Source organism: Pan troglodytes, chromosome 3, assembly GCF_028858775.2.
Source record: "Pan troglodytes isolate AG18354 chromosome 3, NHGRI_mPanTro3-v2.0_pri, whole genome shotgun sequence".
Lineage (NCBI taxonomy): Eukaryota > Metazoa > Chordata > Mammalia > Primates > Hominidae > Pan > Pan troglodytes.
Genome location: NC_072401.2, coordinates 163,483,924 through 163,505,735, shown reverse-complemented (window position 1 = coordinate 163,505,735; position 21,812 = coordinate 163,483,924). Strand labels below are relative to the sequence as shown.

The following is a 21,812-nucleotide window of genomic DNA, read 5'->3' as shown; positions in this document are numbered from 1 at the left end:
GAAAGAAAGAAAGAAAGGAAAAGAAAAGAGAGAGAGAGAAAGAAAGAAAGAACTAACGAAAGAAAGAAGGAAAGGCAGGCAAGGAAAGCAAAGAAAGAAAGAAAGTCAGGGAAGGAAAGCAAGGAAAGCAAAGAAAGAAAAGAAAAGAAAGCAGACATAATGCACTGAAAGAAAGAAAGAAGACATAATGCACTGAAAGAAAAAAGAAAGAAAGAAAGAAGACATAATGCACTTAAATTTTACCAGCAATTGTAGTATTGTGAGAAGACGGAAGGCCTTGCATGTCATGTGCAAATCATTTATAGATAGGTTACCCAGAAAAAAATAATTAATTAGGGAAATCACTTAATTTGCAAACTGCTTAAGAGCATTAGCTCTCATATATTCTGTAAAAGGCATGTCTTTTCATATGAAGTGTATTATATTTTCCTGAGTTTTACTCTAAGGATAATGATTTAAAAGACTATTAAATTCATTAAACATTAAAATAATGCATTTGACCAGTTATAATAGCTAATATGTTAAATTGTATTTTTGGGGGGTAAAATAAATTTGCGTTTTTTATTTAGGTTGCTACACATTCCATATCATCAATTTCACCATTGTATCATGCTTTGTTTTATTTTGTTGTGTTTTCTGCTAATGTTCTCTTCATCTTTATGATTTGCTTTTGTGTTTGTGACGGTGGTGGGAGCGGATGAAGAAAGGAAGTAATAGCTAAGTTGCACATATGATCCAAGTGTGTTGTATTTGATGAATATAATTGCAACCCACAGAAATATTTTAATTAACATTTTCACAGGGTTAAAAGAGCAAAGTTACCTGGATACTAGAACATCTTTATTGAAATTCTAATACATAATCACATTTGCTGAACTAGAATATCAAACTATGTTTTTACTACTGCTTAGATAGATTTGGAGACAGTTGCCAATTACAATGTGGCATATAATTGACAAGTTATATCCTAAGTAGCAAAGTGTTTGGGGAATGAATTTTTAACTCACAATACTTCCCTTTTATTTCCAGTAAGATTAATTCCCAAAATTAATCAGTAAGCATGTCAATCAACTTAATCATGTTTTCACTCACTTTTTATTTAACTATTCAACAATGCTTAGGGCAATAATAAATTAAGCCAATTCAAATTTTCTGTGTGTAGAAAGCGAGGGTAGGATAAAGGAACTAAGGTCTTAGAAAATATAATCACTTATGAACTAAAATAATCCGCTCTAAAACAGAAGGAACTACCACTACACAATTATTAGACTGATGAAAACTCAAAACACTGACAACACCAAATCCTGGCAAGGGTATGGAGCAATACAAGTTTCACCCATTGCTTGCTGGAATACAAAATGGTACGGCCACTTTGGAAGAGACTTTGACAGCTTCTTACAAAACTAAATATATTCTTACCATATCATGCAGCAATCATGCTTTTTGATGTTTATTCAAATGAGTTGAAAACTTAAATCCATACACAGAAACCTTCACACAGATGTTTATAGCAGCTTTATCCACAATTGCCAATACTCAGAAGCAGCCAAGTTGCCCTTCAACAGGTGAATGGATAAACTGTGGTACATCCATGCAATGGAATATTATTCGGTTCTAAAAAGAAGTGAGCTATCAAGCCATGAAAAGACATGCTGGAAACATACATTCATATTACTAAGTGAAAGAAGCCAACTTGAAAAAAATCTACATGCTGTATGATTCCAACTATATGACATTCTAGAAAAGATAAAACTGTGGAAAGCATAAAAAAAATCAGTGGTTGCCAAGGGTTACAGGAGAAAGTGATGAATAGATGGAGTACAGAGGATTTTTAGGGCAGTAAAACTATTCTGTAAATTATAGTATAATGGTAGATAAATGTCATTATACAATTGTCAGAACCCATAGAATGTACAACATCAAGAACTTTAATGTATCTAAAGTAGCATAAGTTAAACTATGGATCTGGAGTGATAATGGTATTCAATATTTGTTCATCGATTGTAACTATGATGTGGGATGTCGATAGCTGGGGAAGAGCTGCGTGTGTTGGGGAAAAAGGGTATATTGGAACTCTATAAGTTCTGCTCAATTTTGTAAGCCTAAAACACTAAAAACCAAAGTCTTAAAAAATGCCCCTGTATTTACAATAATCATGGCTCTTTAAATGTACTATGTTCTAATGTGGTGTGTGTAAGTGTATTTGTACTAGTGAATCTCTAGATCTAGACTAGTACCTGAAACATAGTAAGCTTACTTTATTATATATACCTGTAGTACACTTAAGTAAAGTTCAAAAAACACAATACAATTGACACTTTCAATCTTCTTGAAATTTAGGTAGATATTACAGTTTAGATTTAAATTTTTTTTTAAATTATGTTCAGGCTACCTTTAACCAAGATAATTTTGGTTCCTTCATATACATAGTTTCACTACTTATAATTAATATAAATATGATAGCTTTCCACATTTAATTTGATTCATATATGCATATTAAATACATCAACTGAAGTTTTGACTTTTTTTATGCTTTAAATACAAAATATTTATCTAAAATATTTGTGTTTTATTAGCAATTATTGAGTAATTTGAGGAAAAACAGTTTCTACATACATTATAATATACAAATAGAATTTATTCTAAATAAAAACATTTTTATTCTTTGAGTTTCTAAGATTTCAGCTTATATTGGAATCAAACTAATCAAATTCTATCAATAAATGTCAAAAAGATAAAACATGGTTTCCTTTTATGCTTTTGATTGAATCTTTTGTGTTGAAGGGAATTGGAACTTTTTACTGGAGGATAGGAGGAAAGGATAAAAGTGTCATTTCAAAGAGATAAGAACAAATTGCAGCCTTTACAAAAACATATTTTACTAAGCATAATTGGTATAATCTATAATTTTTAGCACTTATCATGTACTCAAAACTGATGGTTGTACTCTCAGATGTGTAAGGTGTCATTGTCCTCAATCCTGTGTGACTTGGAGAGGCACTGCCAGCTATACAGGTGCAGGCATTTGGATGTCAGTGATTCTGCATCCTTGCAGGACCCACAAGGCCAGATGGATTTTCCCTGCCCTTAGAATGACTCTTGAGTCAAAGGTCAGCACAGCCCTAGTGACACTGCATCCATGGGAAGGAAGATAATCTACAGTTACCAATAAATAAGGATTTTTTTCATGTTCACTAGTATATTCTTTGTGTCTAGAACAGGAACAGCAGAGGAGATTTCGCACCAGTCTCCCAGAGCATGAAGTGAATCCAGGAAATTGTTTCTTTTCTTTAGCTATGCCAATCTCACTCTGCCTGTCAATTAACTTGAGAAAATGATTCTATCAAAGTAACCATATAAGCAAACAAAAACTTATTTCCTTCCTGCTTGGTGCTATTTTTGGACTTGGGGAGGGGGCACAATTTCTAAATGTCTCTTCTTCTGTGTTAATCGTGCTAGTTGTTTTTCTTTCCTATCAATAATTATTAAATAATTATACAATAATTATTTATACAATTATTTATTTATACAATAATTATTAAATAATTATACAACCAATTGCAATGTAAAATTTGCACCATTTAGTCACTAGCATTTTTCTTTAAAGTTACTAATTACCTCCAATTGAAGGACTCTGAGGGACATATTTTGTTTACCTTAATTTTACTCTCAAATGTTTTACATTTCATCACACTCTGTTTCTTGAAAAGTTCTCTCCCTTTGGCTTGCTATTCAATACATTCTAATAGTTTACCTGTTACCTCTTAGATACTACATTTGTGTGTGCATGTGTGTGTGTGTTCTTTCTCCTTCTGTAATATAAACAGTGATATTGCCTAGGGTTTATTTTATATACATATATATATATAATATTTATATATATATATATATCTCTATATATATATATAACTTTACAAATATCCTTGGACAAATTACAGAATTCATGAAATATTTAATTTTAACTATTAAGTAAAATAGTTAAAAAGAAACACTCAGTTCTGAAAATGAGAGAAATAAAGTTAGTGGATAAAAGGGAGATATGGCACATATGTAAAAATAATTCCGCCCTTCCTAGTTCTATAACCTTGAACAAGTTATTTCACATCTCTGTGCCTTAGTTCCTCATCTGCAAAATGGTAGTAATCATATTTTCTTTTTGGGTTGTTGGGAAGATTCAATATGTATAAAATGGCTTAATATGTGTAAAGTTTCTGACACATGGGAAGCCTTCTTTACCTGTTATCTATTATTAATAACATACACATATTTATAACTAAAAAGTCTATGACAGAAATTTTCTAAACTAATAAATTCACAAAAATGTATATAATTGCATACATATTGTACATATTTATAGAATATGAATGCCTTAACTGCAATGGTTTTATGGTTATTTTATTTGGATTTCCAGCAACTACCCCAGTTTCTGGACTGGAGAAGAAATTTACAACAATTTGGGGAATGAAAGCATTAATAAGAGTGTTATGATGATCACACTGACTAGATTAGATCAAAATTTGAGTGGGGCAACCCAAACTCTATCCCTCTCCCCAGTTTTAAATATTGGTTAAAGGTTTTCAGTGTTTAACTCCTATTTCCCATCCATCTCTCGCCAACATTCAGATCTCCCCATTGCCATTGGTCTAAGTTCAGCCTCCAGTTCCATATGGCATCCACTGGCAGTTGATAGAAATGAAGGCAATACAGACCCAGGGTCATGTACAGAAATCCAAGGAAAGGCTATTGGAATGGTGTATAATCGTTTTCAGAATTTTTTTCATCACACATTTCTCTCCTTCCTGATGCACACCTGTGCACACAGATAAACACACGTTTGCTATTTGAAGGTTCCCTTTGTGCTGCTTTCCCCGATACCAAAATTGCTAGCAATGGCTATGGATTTGATTACTTCTCTCATTTGTCAATGAGTTTCTTGCTGTTATGAAAACATATTCTTATTATTATTCTTTAGTGAGAACAGAATGATACAAAATTGACTTAATCTGCAGCATAAAGTTTACATTTTGTTGTGAAAAAGAACTTGTTGACAGGATTGCTAAAAACCAAAGTGCTGAACAACAATAGTAATTTCACTGTCTTTGAAAAATAAAGACAGTCTATCATCTCTTTGGAAGAGATTGTTTTCCATTTTGTCTCGAAAGAGAATGAGATTCAAATATTGTTTTGCAGCCCCATGCTTCTCAGACACATATTTAAATATCTTTAGACATTTTCTTTTAAAATTGTACATGCTCTTAAGCCTAATTGTCAAAATTGATCATAATTATAAAGTTAGGATTTTTTCCTAAAAATATGTTATAAAAAATCTCAACTAATATAAAACCTATTATGTAATTTTCAAATTATTTATGCACTGCATTTTTTGTAATATATTTCATATCACATTTGCTATAAGCAGTATACATGCCATTTCAATATGCCATTTATAAAGACCTCATCATGAGGCCATTGTAAGTAAAATTATTTTCCTTCACATAAAAGAATTGTGTGAAAATATTAGAGAATTTTTCCTTTCTTTTTTTTTTTTTTTTTTTTTTGTGTGTGTGTGTGTGTGATACGGAGTCTCACTCTGTCATTCAGGCTGCAGTGTAGTGGTGCAATATTGGCTCACTGCAACCTCCGCCTCTGGGGTTCCAGCGATTCTCCTGCCTCAGCCTCCCGAGTAGCTGGGTTTAGAGGCACGTGCCACCGTGCCCGGCCAATTTTTTTATTTTTAGTAGAGACAGGGTTTCACCATGTTGGCCAGGCTGGCCTCGAACTCCTGACCTCAGGTGATTCCCCCGCCTCAGCCTTCCAAAGTGCTGGGATTACAGACATGAGCCACTGCATCTGGCCGTTATTTACTTTTGAGAGACAGTAATCCAAGAAATTATTTTCACTAACTATGATGTTCCCAGTATTGTGCTGTTATTACATGGCAGGTACTAAATATCTTTAACACAGTCTTGCTTCAGTAAGCTTATGATTTAGCTGTGGAGAGGCAAACTTAATGCTTAAAAATAAAAAGTGCAAATATATATCACATTATACCAGGGGCCCTAAAAAAGAGATGAATGAATATCAGAACAGTAAGAAAACACTGTTAGAAGAATACTAATATGATCTTAGTGTTATTAAGAAGTCAGAATTAAGAAAATACATTTATTTTTAGTTTTTTGAGATGCTTCATACTGTTCTTCATAGTGTTTGTACTAATTTACATTCCCACCAGCAGTTTACAGGCAATCCCACTGCTGGATATATACTCAAAAGACAGGAAATTAGAATATCAAAGAGATATCTGCACTCTTATGTTTATCACAGCACTAGTCAAAATAGTCAAGATATGGAATCAACCTAAGTGTTCATCAGCCAATAAATGGATAAGGAAAATATGGTGTGTGTGTGTATATATATATATATATATATATATATATACACAATGAAATATTATTCAGTCATAAAGATGAATGAAATACTGATATTTTCAACAACATGCTGGAACTGGTGGATATTATGTTAAGTGAAATAAACCAGGCATAGAAAGACAAATATCACATGTTCTCACTCATATGTGGAAGCTGAAAAAAATAGTTGAAGTCATGGCTGTAGAGTAAAGTGATGGTTACCAGAGGTTGGGAAAGATAGTGGCGGGGAGTGATGGCGGGAGAATAAAGATGGGTTAGTTGGTTGGGTACAAAATACAGTTAGAAGGAATAAGATCTAATGTTTGGTAAGAAAACAGGGGAATTGTAGTTAACAATAATTTATTGTATATTTCAAAATAATTAAAAACTGGGTTTGGAAAGACCCTAACCTAAAGAAATCATAAATGTTTGAGGTGATCCATATCCCAATTACCCTGATTTTAATCATTGCACATTGTATGCCTGTCTCAAAATACCACATGTAACCCATAAATATATACAGACATTATGTACATATTTATGTACATAATGTATTTGTAACATTATTTATTTGTAACAACTAAAAATTTTTTTAAATAATAATATAAATGTAAATATATATGTGTGAATGTCATCAATGCAAATCCAAATGTCTAAAACACATTTCAGATTTAAAATGTGGTATCATCTTTTGGAATCTCATATGTATATATACATATATACATACGTATATGTATGCATATATGTATGTATATATATTTCAATACAAAATCCAGCACAATCTAATCCTTTGCCTTCAGCAATTGATTTCACCTTCTTGTACTTCATTTTCTGCACCTATAAACCTATCAATACAGAAATATAGAGTAAGGATAAAAACTAAGACAATAAATTTGAACGTTGAAATAAATTTCCAGCTGGAGCTATCATGTTTTTCTATGTCCGTTACAGCATCTATGCCTTCCTCATAAACAAACTACAAAGAAATATGTTGTTATCAGATTTGATAGAGATAAAAGTTTTCTATCCTACCATGGAAATAGCCCATTTTTTTCTTGTACAAGTTGTAAATCGTAAAACACCAGAAAAGTAAAAATTATGTACATAGTATGTTATTCATAAAATAACTTCTAAACCTTAATTAAATAAACTATTTCTTTTCAATAATATTGCTTGAAAATAACTAGTTCTTTTGTTACAGGAGATAAGTGCAAGACTACTGAATACAGCAAGATGAAAAATATTCTATTAGACGTACAAAATCAAAAATATATTATGCAAGAAAATGAAAATCCTAATGGCGACGACGTATCTCGGAAGAAGCTATTGGTGGATCAAATGTTTAAATATTTTGATGCAGACAGTAATGGACTTGTAGATATTAATGAACTAACTCAGGTATGATTAGTGACTATATTAACAAACTTACTGAAATATAACATGCACAATATATTTACTTTTTCTAAATTTACTCTATAATGAAAAAATGTATATTTGATCCATATTATTGAAAAGTATATGAGTAACAACATTTTTGTAGCAAACTTGACATCATCAGCAATATTAATTTCAAGTAATATTTATATGGTGTTTGACAGTTTAAAAAGAGATATCTACTTCTGATAGATATCTATATCTTAAATACCTAAAGGAATTACAAGTTCTTTATCTTGTAGAATTTATAATATCTTTCCTAATATATTCTGGAGATCATGCAATGTTTAACTTTCTATAAGTCAATAAAAGCTGATTTATCCAATACTCAAGGGCACCACCGAACAACTGAGCACATTTATAACAACGTGTATATAAATGATTTAAGATAGTGTTGAATCACTGATGTATTCCAATATTTCTTCAATAATTAAGGACCAATTACAGCATATTCAATTTGTTTTAGTAGTAGAAATATAAAATAAGAGACATGGGATTTCTTCAAAACTATACACTGATTTCAGAGAATAATGAAGAGAAGAAGCCCAATTAGGCAACAGAAAAATGATGGCAGCACTGATGATTTTGCTGACTTCTTGATGATCCCTATAACATATCTTGAGGTGGATTTTGCTCCTACCCTTAACAGTGAATATAGGTTTGGGGTGAGGGGAGTAGACCATTTTTATAATATCATGCTATTCATTTTTTTCTGGTTAATTTTATGGCTTATTTTAAAAATCTGGCATTGTGGAGTATTGGTCTTATTAAACAAGTATTTCGAAGCTTTGCAATAGTGTAACTTAATTTAAAAACTTTATCTCAAAGTAACATTGTGAGCAAATTGATTATAGGTATCATCATTCAAACTAATTAAAATTCACATCATTTTTATTGTCTTTTCTAATGCAGCCTCACATTTATTTTGTAGTTACCAAATCCTAGGCATTGGAATTTAAGGAATTCAGAGTAAAATTGGAAGATATTTTAATTAGGATATCTATGCTGTCATACACCTCATGATTTATTTCTTAAGAATAAAATTTATACTTTATAGTAATAAGAATAAATAACTAGTTAATTAAATTAAAATAAATTTCTAATTTAAGCACTTTGATCTATGTGTGCCTAACATATATATTGTTATTTTGAGGGTTTTTTTCACTTTTTATGCTTTTAATTTTTATCAATTGTTTTGTTGTTTTTGTTGTTATTTTAGTTTTTATTAACATATCTGCACCACTATAGCCACCGATTGGATTTTAAAAAAGACATCAGATCAAGTCGATCTGGTCTGGATTTGGACATCTAAATCCAAAGGAAAGATGGCTAGTCACTGGACAGCACTGTACTCATACATGTTTCAAGCTTCTGCCATGTTCAAGTTTGTATTAGTTTCCCAGGGCGCCCATAAGAAAATACCACAAACTGTGTGGCTAAAACAACAGAAATTTATCCTCTCAATCCTGGAAGTTGGAAGTTCAGAATTGTGGTGTTGACAGGGCCATGCTTCCTCTGAACTTGGAAGTAGGGGTGAGAGAAGGGTCCTTTCTTGCTTCTTTCAGCTTCAGGTGGCCCTAAGCCTTCTCTTGCATTTGTGATGTTGTAGGGAAATCACACCAATCTGCTTCTATAGTCACATGTTGTCCTCCCTGTGTGTTTATCTTTACCTAGTCTTGCCTCTTTTTATAAGAACATCAGCATCATTGGATTAAGGGTTCACCCTAATCCATTAGGACGTCATCTTAAATTATCTAGTTACATCCGCAATGATTCAATTTCCAAATAAGATCAAATTCTGAGGTACTGGGGCTAAGGACTTTAAAACCCCTTTGGGAGACACAATTAAACTACAAAGCTTGGTTTTGTTTCCTCAGCTATCTCTAATTTGACTTGCATTATGTCTGAAAAGTGTCCTTTCAATTCACGTGAAAGTTATGTTGTTGTGAGAGCAGAAAACGTCTCCATCATCTCATTTATGTTTTCACCAACCAAGAAGTACATGAAAGTAACAGTCTGGGAAGGTTACGTTTACTGACTTCCTTCTGCATACATCCCATTCACCTACAGAGGGCCATCCTGATTACTTCTAAGTTTTGGCAATTATGAGTAAGGTTTTTATAAATGTCCATATGCAGATTTTTGTGTAGACATAAGCTTTCAACTCCTTGAGATAAATACCAAGGACCATGAATATTTAGTCATATGGTAAGAGTATGTTTAGTTTGGGAGGAAACCGCCAAAATGTCTGCTGACGTGGAAATACCATTTTGCATTCCCACCAGCAGTGGATGAGAGAGATCCTGTTACTCCACATCCTCATCAGCATTGATGTTGTCAGTGTTCTGGATTTTGGCCATTCTATTAGATGTGTAATGATATCTCATTGTTGTTTTAATTCTCATTTACCTGATGAGATGATGTGGAACATCTTCTCATATGCTTATTTTCCATTTATGTATCTTTTTTGATGAGGTATCTGTTAAGGTCATTGACTTATTTATTATTTGGGTTATTATTATTGTTATTACACTTTAAAAGTTCTCTGCATATTCCAGATATAGTCCTTTATTAGATGTGCCTTTGCACATATTTTCTCCCAGCTGTAACTTGTCTTCTTGTTCATTTGATATTATCTTTTATGGAGCAGAAGTTTATTAAAATTTCATTGAAGTCCAGCTTATCAATTATTTCTTTTATAGACCATGCCCTTGCTATTTTATCTAAAAAGTCATTGCCACACACAAAGTAATCTAGGTTTTCTCTTACGTTATATTCTAGAAGTTTTATAGTTTTGCATTTTGAAATTAGGTCCATGATGTATTTTAAATTATTTTTTGTGAAGAATTCAAGGTGTATGTCTATATTTATTTATTTTTACATGTGAATATCCAATTGTTCCAGCACCATTTATCAAAATAACTGTCTTTGCTTTATTTTATTGCCTTTGTGCCTTTGTCAAAGATCAGTTGACTGAGTTTATGTGGTTCTATTTCTAAGCTTCCTATTTTGTCCTATTCATCTGTTTGTTTATTATTTCACCAATAGGACAGGGTCTTGATTACTGTGGCCTTATAGTAAGCCTTAAAGTCAGGGAGTGTTCATCCTTCAACTATGTTTTTCTTTAATATTGTGTTGACCATTCTGTGTCTTTTGTGCCTCCATATAGACTTTATAATCAGTTTGTTGAGATCCACAAAATAACTTGCTGGGATTTTAATTGAGGTTGCATTGAATCTGTAGACAAAGTTGTGAAGAACTGACATCATGACAATATTTAGCCTACCTATCCATGAACATGGAACTTCTCCCCAATTGTTTAGTTCTTTGATTGTATCCATCACAGTTTTGTAGTTTTCCTCATGTAGATTATATACATGTGTTATTAGGTGTATTCCTATCACATTTTGGAGGGTACTGATGTTAATGGTATTGTGATTTTAATTTCAGATTCCACTTGTTCATTTATGGTACACAGAAAAGCAATTGACTTTGTATACTAACATTTATTTTGCAAACATGCTATAATTGCGTATTAGTTCCGGAAGGATTTTTGTCAACTAATTTATATGTTCTACATAGACAATCATATTATTTGTGAGCAAAGCAATTTCAGTTCTTCCTTGATAATCTGTCTTCCTTTTCTTTTCTTGCTTTATTTCATGACATTAGCCAAGACTTTAGTACAATGTGGAAGAGGAGTGGTTAGAGGGGTTACCCTTGTCATATTCCTGATGTTTGTAAAAAGTTTCAAGTTTCTCACTATTAATTATGATGTTAGCTAAAGGTTTTTGTAGATATACATATTCTTTATTAAATTGAGGGAATTCCCTTCTACTCCTAGTTTACTGAGAGTTTTTGTCATGAATGGTTGTTGAATTTTGTCAAGTGTTTATTCAGCATTCATTGATATGATCATGGGATTTTTCTACTTTAGGCTGTTGGTGTGATGGGTACACTAATTGATTTTTAAATGCTGAAACAACCTTGCAACTCAGGAGAAATCCCACTTGCTCATGGTGTAAAATTATTTTTATACATTGTTAGATTCAATTTGCTAATATTTAGTGAGAATTTTTGCATCTATGTTGATGAGAGATGTTGGTCTGAAGTTTACTGCTCTTGTAATCTTTTTGTCTGTTTTTGAAATTAGTGTAATGGTGGCTTTATAGAATAAGTTAGGAAGTATTCCCTCTGTTTGTATCTTCTGAAAGAGATTGTAGAAAATTGATACAAAGTATTTCGTAAATGTTTGATTAAATTCACCTATAATCCCATCTCTGTCTGGTGCTTTCGGTTTTGGAAAGTTATTAACTAGTGATTCAATTTCTTTAAGAGACATAAGTCTATTCTGATTGTCTGTTTCTTCTTATATGAGTTTTGGAAAAATGTGTCTTTCAATAAATTGATCCATTTTATCTAGAATATTAAATTTGTGGCATAAAGGTGCTCATAGTATTTACTTATTTTTCTTTCAAGGTTCATAGGACTTTTAGTGATATTCTCCTGCATCCGTCCCACACCACACAAATCACTTATTCTTACAGCAGTATATAATAGAAATGTCAGTATCTCATCCACCAGTAAGAATTACGGAAAGAGAGTAAGGCTTTAATAGACACCCTGTGAAACACATAAAAACTTTTCAGATATTTATAGCAAAAATATTTTTTGACTGGTGTATTTTTGTGTTGCAGGTGCTTTAAAAAAAAACCTTGTGTTAGATATTATAAACATTAATACATATTTTATTTATACATTTGGAAACTTATGATATCATAATTTAATATTGCATTTTTTATTTCAATAGGTTTTGTGGGACCAGATGGTGTTTGGTTACATGAGTATGTTATTTAGTGGTGATTTTTGAGATGTTGGTGCATCCATCATGCAAGTAGTGTACACTGAACCCAATGTGTGGTTTTTTATCTCTCAACACCCCCCACCCTTACCCCTGAGTCTCCAAAGTCCATTGTATCATTCATATGCCTTTGCATCCTCATAACCTAGCTCCCCACTTATGAGTGAGAACACATAATGTTTGGTTTTCAATTTGTGAGGAGTTACTTCAGTTAGAATAATGGCCTCCAATTCCATCCAGGTCTCTATGAATACCATTATTTTATTCCTTTTTATGGCTGAGTAATATATATTACAATATATATATATATATATGTAAACATATGTGTGTGTGTGTGTGTGTGTGTGTATATATATCACAATTTCCTTTTTTTCTTTTTTCTTTTTTTTTTTGAGATGGAGTCTCGCTCTGTTGCCCAGGCTGGAGTGCAGTGGCACGATCTCGGCTCACTGAAAGCTCCGCCTCCCAGGTTCACACCATTCTCCTGCCTCAGCCTCCCAAGTAGCTGGGACTACAGGCACCCGCCACCATGCCTGGCTAATTTTTTTGTATTTTTAGTAGAGACGGGGTTTCACCATGTTACCCAGGGTGGTCTCGATCTCCTGACCTCGTGATCCACCAGTCTCGTCCTCCCAAAGTGCTGGGATTACATGCGTGAGCCACCACACCCGGCCATATCACAATTTCTTTATCCACTCATTGAATGATGGATGTGGGCTGATTCCAAAGTTTTGCAATTGACAATTGTGCTACTATAAACATATGAGTGCAAGTATATTTTTCATATAATGACTTGTTTTCTTCTTGGTAGATACCCAGTAGTAGGATTGCTAGATCAAATGGTAGTTCTATTTTTAGTTCTGTAAGGACTCTCCACACTGTTTTCCATAGTGGTTGTACTAGTTTACGTTTCCCACCAGCGGTGTACAAGTATTCCCTTTGACTACATCCACATCAACATTTTTTTAAAAAGTTTAGATTATGGCCATTTTTGCAGGAGTAAGGTGGTATCACATGGTGATTTTGATTTGCATTTCCCTGACCATTAGTGATGTTGAGCATTTTTTCATGTTTGTTGGCCACTTGTATATCTTCTCTTGAGAATTGTCTATTAATGTCCTTAGCCCACTTTTTGATAAAATATTTTGTTTTTTTCTTGCTGATTTGTTTGAGTTCCTTGCAGATTCTGTATATTAGTCATTTGTCAGATATATAGATTGCAAAGATTTTCTCCCACTCTGTGGGTTGTCTGTTTATTCTGTTGATTGTTTCTTTTGCTGTACAGAGGCTTTTTAGTTTAATTAAGTCTCATCTATTTATCTTTGTTTTTGTTGTATTTGCTTTTGGGTTCTTGGTCATGAAGTCTTTGCCTAAGCTAATGTCTAGAAAGGCTTTTCTGATGTTATCTTCTAGAATTTTTATGGTTACAGGACTTTGATTTATGTCCTTGATCCATCTTGAGTTGATTTCTGTATAGGTGCGAGATGAGGATCCACTTTCATTCTTCTCCATGTGGTTTGCCAATTATCCCAGCACCATCTGTTGAATAGAGTGTCCTTCCCTCACTTTATGTTTTTGTTTGCTTTGTCAAAGATCACTGGCTGTAAGTATTTGGATTTATTTCTGAGATCTCTATTCTGTTTCATTGGTCTTTGTGCCTATTTTTATACCAGTACCATGCTGTTTTGGTGACTATGGCCTTATAGTATAGTATGAAATCAGGTAGTGTGATTCCTCCAGATTTGTTCTTTTTGCTTAGCCTTGCTTTGGCTATGCAGGCTCTTTTTTGGTTCCATATGAATTTTTGGATTGTTTTTTCCAGTTCTGTGAAGAATGATGGAGGTATTTTAGTGGGAATTGCATTGGATTTATAGATTGTGGAAGTATGGTCATTTTCACAAAATTGATTTTATCTATCCATGAGCATGAGATGTGTTTCCATTTGCTTTTGTCTTCTATGATGTTTTTCAGTAGTGATTTGTAGTTTTCCTTGTAGAGGTCTTTCACCTCCTTGGTTAGGTGTATTCCTAAGTATTTTATTTTTTGCAGCTATTGTAAAAGGCGTTGAGTTCTTGATTTGATTCTCAGCTTGGTTGCTGGTGGTGTATAGCAGAGCTACTGATTTGTGTACATTAATTTTGTATCCTGAAATTTTGCCAAATTCATTTATCAGTTCTAGGAGCTTTTTGGATGAGTCATTAAGAGTTTTGTAGGTATACAGTCATATTATCAGCAAACAGCGACAGTTTGACTTCCTCTTTATCATTTTGCATGCCCTTTAATATTGAATTTTAAAATAATTTAAATTAGAATAAAAAGAGAAAGGATCTTAACAGTGTCTGTTAATAATTTACAAACTATTCTTAGCAAAGTATGTAATATATAACTCTAAGTTACAGCCAGTCATAAGTAAAAGTTAAAGAATATAATTTGTCCCTGGGTTTTATAAATGCAGCAGGAAAACTGGCTGCACACATTCTATAGTTAGTCCACATAATGAAGATGTATTCTTGAGTTTCTCTTCAAGATTTTCAAGTAAATTAGAACCTAGAGGCCTGTCTTTTTGAGGAAAAAAAAGACAAAAAAATCAGTGGATAAAGGAGGTAGGCTCTTTAGAATCTCAGCTAGCAGGTTGTCATAGCAAAAAGGTCTGCAAAAATGAACTGACCAGTTATAGAAATAGATCTCATTCAATCCACCTCTTCATCATTCTAACTTAACAGAATTGTCCATAATTGCACAGTTAGTCTTTCAGTCTGAGACCTATTTTTGTGTTTGGAGAATATCTAACATAAAATGCAAATGTATATCAAAGTGAAATTTTAAACTCCCAAAGTGCTAGGATCACAGGCGTGAGCCACAGTGCCCAGCTGAAATTTTAAACTTTTACAAGAACTGTGTTTTATGAAGTTGACAATATTGATTTTAAAACACTTAGTATCAATCAAACATATGGAAGAATTAAAACAGGTTATAACTGAAGAAGAGACATCAACAAAGATTAAGATGGAATATACATTTCATTTTCAAGACCAAAAGATAATATTTCAAGTAGCAAAGGAGTAGTGGCCCTAAATTGATGAAATCCTAGGATATTTTTTGTAAGTTATCTTTTTGATGCTCATAGCATAGTGGTTAAGAACTTTTATTATAAAGTCTGGGTTCAAATCACATCTCTACTACTTTCCAAGTAGGATGGCTATTTACTTAAAGCTTCTGTGTCTTAGTTTCTCGATATATAAACTGGCAATGATAATAGTACCCAGTATGTAAATTTCATGTGACACTGTTATTATTTAGAACATGCAAGCTTATTGGAAACATTGCTAGCACATAGAAAGCATGATGTACTTGTTAGTTATACTTTCATATCATTTGTGAAGATGTAGTAGATTATAATAGAGATAAAGGGAAGGCATATTCTTGAAATAGTGGATGAGTGATTGATAAATATTTTGTAATGCTTACAGTTGGATAATGCTTAAGAACAAAACAAATACTGTAAGCAGCCATTATAACCCAGAAATCTATGTGCACAACTTTATGCTAGTAAAAACTTTAACATTGATTTTTATAATAAAATAATTGTCCTGCCGTAGAAGGGGAATAATTTTTCTTATTTCAAGAAATTAGAAAAATAAACGATAGCACGATATTCGTTTTGTTCATCTCATTTAAGGAGCTTATCTACCTGTCTCATATAGCTAGCATGAGTGTTCCTAATCCTAAGAATTCTCTCCTAGAGACAACTAAACATTGACATTCTGCGACCACTGTAATATTGGGCTGTATCCCCCCAGATAACGTAGTGTCTATGCCTTTATAGATAAAATGTTAAATTGAACTGAACTTAAAATAAATATTATATATATTTTGTTTTAAGATGCTAATAAATATTACATTACAATATGTCTACATATATTGAAGTATTATATACTTAAATTCATGCGGTTTTTTTCTTGCCCATAAAATTAAGTTTTAAAAATAATGAAAACGTTGTCTTGAACAAGAGGACATACATATGTGATGAAAGAAACAATATATTTTCATTAGTTATATTTTACAATTTAAACACTTAAACATCTATAAGTCCTCAGATATGCATGACTATAATCAAGATTCTGTCGCTTTTTATTTATTAATTTTTAATTTTTGTGAGTACATAGTAGGTATATATACATAAGGGTTACATGAGACACTTTGATATAGGGATGCAATATACAGTAATCACATCATGGAAAATGGGGTATCCATCACTTCAAGCATCTATCCTTTTTGCTACAAACAATTCAATTAAATTCTTCTAGTTGCGGAAAATGTGCAATATTAGCATTGTCTATAATCACTCTGTTGTGCTATAAAATAGTAGATCTTATTCATTACCCATTGACCATCTCCACCTCCCACCAACCTACACCCACTATCCTTCCCAACCTCTGGTAATCATCATTCTATGCTCTATCACTGTGAGTTCAATTGTTTCCATTTGTAGCTCCCACAAATAAGTAAGAATATATGAAGTTTGTCTTTCTGTGCCTGGCTTATTTCATGTAACATAATGATCTCCAGTTCCATCCATGTTGTTGCAAATGACAGGATTTCATTCTTTTTTATGGCTAAATGCTACTCCATCATGTATACAGGCCACATTTTCTTTATCCATTCATCTGTTGATAAACACTTATGTTGCTTCCAAATCTTGGCTATTGTGAATAGCTTGTTTTTTTGGTGGAGTCTTTAGTTTTTTTTTCAAATATAAGATTATATCACCTGCAAACAACAGTAATTTGACTTCTTTCTTTCCAAATTTTATTTCTTTCTCTTTTCTGATTGCTCTAGCTAAGGACTTCCAGAAATATTTTGAAAAGCAGTGTTGAAAGTGAGCATCCTTGTCATGTTCTAGATCTTAGAGGAAAGGCTTACAGTTTTTCTCCATTTAGTATGATGCTAGCTGTGGGTTTGTTGTATATTTCTTCTATCCCCAGTTTTCTAAGCTTTTTATCATGAAGCGTGTTGAATATTATCAAATGCTTTTTCAGCATCAAATTGACATGATTATATGTTTTTTGCTCTTCTTTCTGTTGATGTGATGTATCACATTGATTTATTTGAGTAAGTTGAACCATTTTTGCATCACTGGGATAAATCCCACTTGATCATGATGAATGATCTTTTGAAGTTATTGTTGAATTCAGTGTGCCAGTATTTTGCTGAGGACTTTTGCATCAATGTTTATCTGGCATATTGGCCTATAGTTTTCGTTTTTTGATATACCTTTTTCTGGTTTTGGAATCAGGTTAATACTGGTCTCATGGAATGAGTTTGAAAGTTTTCCTTCCTCCTCTAATTTTCAGAATAGTTTGAGTAAGCTTAGTATTAGTTCTTTAAATGTTTAGTAAAATCCAGCAGAGAAGCTTGGGTCCCAGTCTTATTTTTGCTGGAGGAATTTTTATTACAGCTTCAATCTCATTACTTGTTATTAGTCTATTCAGATATTGGATTTCTTCCTGGTTCAATATTGGTAGGTTACATGTGTCTAGAAAGTTATCCATTTCTTCTAGGTTTTTCAATTTATTGGCATATAGTTGCTCATAGGGGCATCTAATGATCCTTTGAATTTCTGTAGTATCAGTTTTAATGTCTAGTTTTTCATCTCTGATTTTTATTTATTTTGGTTTTCTTTCCTTTTACCTTAATCTGGCTAAAGGTTTGTCAATTTTATTTATCTTTTTAAAAGACCAACTTTTCATTTTGCTTATCTTTTGTATCGTTTTCTTTCTTCAATTTCATTTATTTCTGTTCTAATTTTTATTTTTTTTTATTCTATTGACTTTGGGTTCAGTTGGCTTTTACTTTTCTTTGAGATTCATTAAGTTCTTTAAGATTCTTTATTAGGTTGTTTATTTAAAGTTTTTCCACTCTTTTGATGTAGGCGCTGTTGTTTCTTTTGTACTTCCCTTTGAGCTCCGAAAAAAAAATCCATTTGCAAAATGGCATGAATATTTGATTGAAGATGTATAAGAGAGATAGATGGTGGGTTTACATTACATATTACACAAATCACACATTGAAATACAGTTTAGAGTGAGTACTTCCTTTATGTTTTATTTCCTTGTATTCTGTATAGAATATAAGAGCCTTGCATTCCTTACACCCTAGATATAATGGATAAGTCTGTCTCTCAAGTCGAATTTCTGTACTTTTCCTGGGGCTCCAAATTCCTTATTATGCAAAACAATGTGATTGTATTTTAGATCCTCCTCCTAAATTTGTATAACCAAATATGTCACATTTCACAGTTACCAACATCTACCTTCCTTGAAAACGAATGGCAAGGTATATATTCTGTAAGTTGCCATTCATTTTTAAGGAAGGTAGAGTTGATAACAATATCAAGATTAATAGCAGTATCTATCATAGACTTCCCTTAGGGGCACAGATATTTGAAGTTCTAGAGGCTAGTGGAAATTCCTGGTCTCTGTCTTGTGCCATATATTTTACATCTTCAGAGCCAGATAAAATCCTCATATTTTTCAATTTCCTCAAGTGTGTATTACACCCACTTTTAGCCCTCTCTTGAGGGTTTCTGCCTCTCCAAAAAAATACAGACATACATGATAAGATAGGGTAGGGTACTTATCAAATGTGTTTCTTGCAGGAATAGAACAGAAGTGTTCTCTCTCGCATATGTGCGTTAATTACCATCTGAAAAAGTTAAAGTTTTACACACACAGATTTTTTTTTGTTGGCGTGTCTTTGTTTTTCATTGCCTATTTTCTCTTTATTGAAAATGCATAGATGATAATTTGATTCTTTAATTCTGAGTGGCTCTCTTTTATGTTGTTGTTGAATAAATCTGTGCTATATTGTCTGAATCCTATTCAGAATGAGGATGTGGAACTCTGAATCGTCCTATTTCATCTACCAGTAACCGATTCTGGTAATGAAAGAACTAAAAATACTTGCTATTCCATTTGCATAAGGTGTGAAATCTCTACCTTAGCTTTTCCCTTTAAAATATAAACAGGTGTCTGAGGTTCATCTTTGTTATCTAGATCTTTGTATTCCTTCTCTTAAGCTATCTTCTCCAACAGTAAGAATTCAGCACTCTCTTTGGGGCTGTTGTAAAATCTCAGTTTCAATAAAGCTTGCTTAAGTGAAAATTGTGGTTGAAAAGCTACGGTCTAAATTGACTTAATTTTACAATGTACGTCTCAGAGAATAAATCCCTGAAAAGCCTCGACAAACGTGTAAAGAACTTTCTTTCTTGAAAGAATGTCACAAACTTGACCAAGGCATCTTAGTCTCTCCCATAAGCATTGTAAGTACATCGTGAGCCACTCAGCCACACAACACATTTGTGGTTCTAAGAACATAGATTATGACTAAAACAGACCTGGATGTGCAGTTCTTGAAAGCAAAATTCTGAATGAAATAACCTAAGGTATGGGCATATTCTTTTTGACAGGCCAACATGTAGAAAAAAAGTCACTGCAAGAAAGAAGGTTAATGATAATTTCTTATGAAAAGGAGCATAGAGCTCTTCTGAGTGGTTTATTCACATTGTTATTTAAGTCACTGGGAATATTGAAAGACTATGGGTAGACAGAAATACTGAGAAACAGGAGCTAAACTTTGGGGAGAGAATAGGAGAGTCATGTAACCGAATGGCCTGAGATTCAAAGGAGTGAGATCTATCTATCTATCTATCGATCGATCGATCGATCATCTATTGTCCATCTATCTGTATCTGTATATCCATCTATCTTTTATATCTGTATATTTCTAATTATCTATCTGGAAAACGACTTGCTTGGGAAACATAAATAATCCAGAAGTGCCTATACAGCCATTATCTACACCTTTCTTACACTGAAGTACAACAGATATGAGAAAAATTAGCCTCTGATTAAATTCATTAAAATTACTGAACGAATAATTTTAAGGGGAAGCCAGATTTTTCTAAAGTCAGTATGGTGAAGAATATATTTGTATAAGTAATTGAGGACAAAAGAGTTTTCTGATTGAGCAGGATTTCCCAAAGACACAATGATGGGTTTAGGTTGGAGAATCATGGGTTTGGGGCCAAACTGGAAACTGTGCAGAGCAATATGGGGAACCATCGATTTCACTGGGTCACAGAAATAAACCACGGTATGAAATACAAATGCATTTTTGTCCAGAGTGTTACTTAGAAAAGCATAGGCAACTATTGCTGGCATCGTGGTCCTGCATATTTGGTTCACAGTGTCAGATGAGGGGAGGCACAGAAGGCTTCACTTGGTAGAATGGCGGCCTCAGTTTGTCAGCAGCAAACAGAGGACTTGAAGTAAAATGGTACCAACAACATGAAAAATCTGCTTCTTAGCCGTTCCCCATTTGATAAAATAACACTCATAGAATTTAAGTGAGCAAAGTCATTGCCTTGTGATTCTGAATTTAGATAAGCAGCTGTATTGAGTATATTGATTTATGTTTTTCTCCATTTAGATTCTGTCATCTTAATAAACTGATTTACATTAAAAATGCATGTTAGGAGCTGGCGCGGTGGCTCAGGCCTGTAATCTCATCAACGTTGGGAGGCGGAGGTGGGTGGATCATGATGTAAGGAGTTCGGGACCAGCCTGGCCAAGATGGTGAAACCCCGTCTCTACTAAAAATACAAAAATTAGCCGGGCATGGTGGCGGGCACCTGTAATCCCAGCGACTGGGGAGGCTGAGGCAGGATAATCGCTTGAACCCGGGAGGCAAGGTTGCAGTGAGCCGAGATTGTGACACAGTACTCTAGCCAGGGTGACAGAGCAAGACTCTGTCTCAAAAAAAAAAAAAAAAATGCATATTAGAATAAAATACTTCCCTTATATACACATATGTCAATTCTTTATTAAAATAATGAAAAGAACTACTTATTCACAGGATTTAGATTATTATGTTATACGTATTTGACTTAAAATGCCATTTGCTCAATGACTGCCATATGTGAATATACTTACAGAATTAAATTAAAAGTGAGCATGAATAAGAGTGTATATTTTCAAGCTTACAAGATGGGACTGCCAATAGGTTTTTGCAGCATTTTTACAAATTAAGTATTTTTCTTTAAAAATCAT

At 33.0% G+C, this 21,812-nt stretch overlaps 1 protein-coding gene across 3 annotated transcripts in view; it reads left to right on the top strand.

The window, feature by feature from the left end:
- Nucleotides 1–21,812, top strand: part of FSTL5 (follistatin like 5) — an 816,338-nt gene that overhangs the window by 413,264 nt on the left and 381,262 nt on the right. For all 3 annotated transcript variants that reach the window (XM_016952467.4, XM_016952464.4, XM_063809978.1), the window contains one exon: nucleotides 7,609–7,805. In XM_016952467.4, coding sequence (XP_016807956.2) covers nucleotides 7,609–7,805 — 197 coding nt within the window. The remainder of the gene's footprint in view (nucleotides 1–7,608; nucleotides 7,806–21,812) is intronic.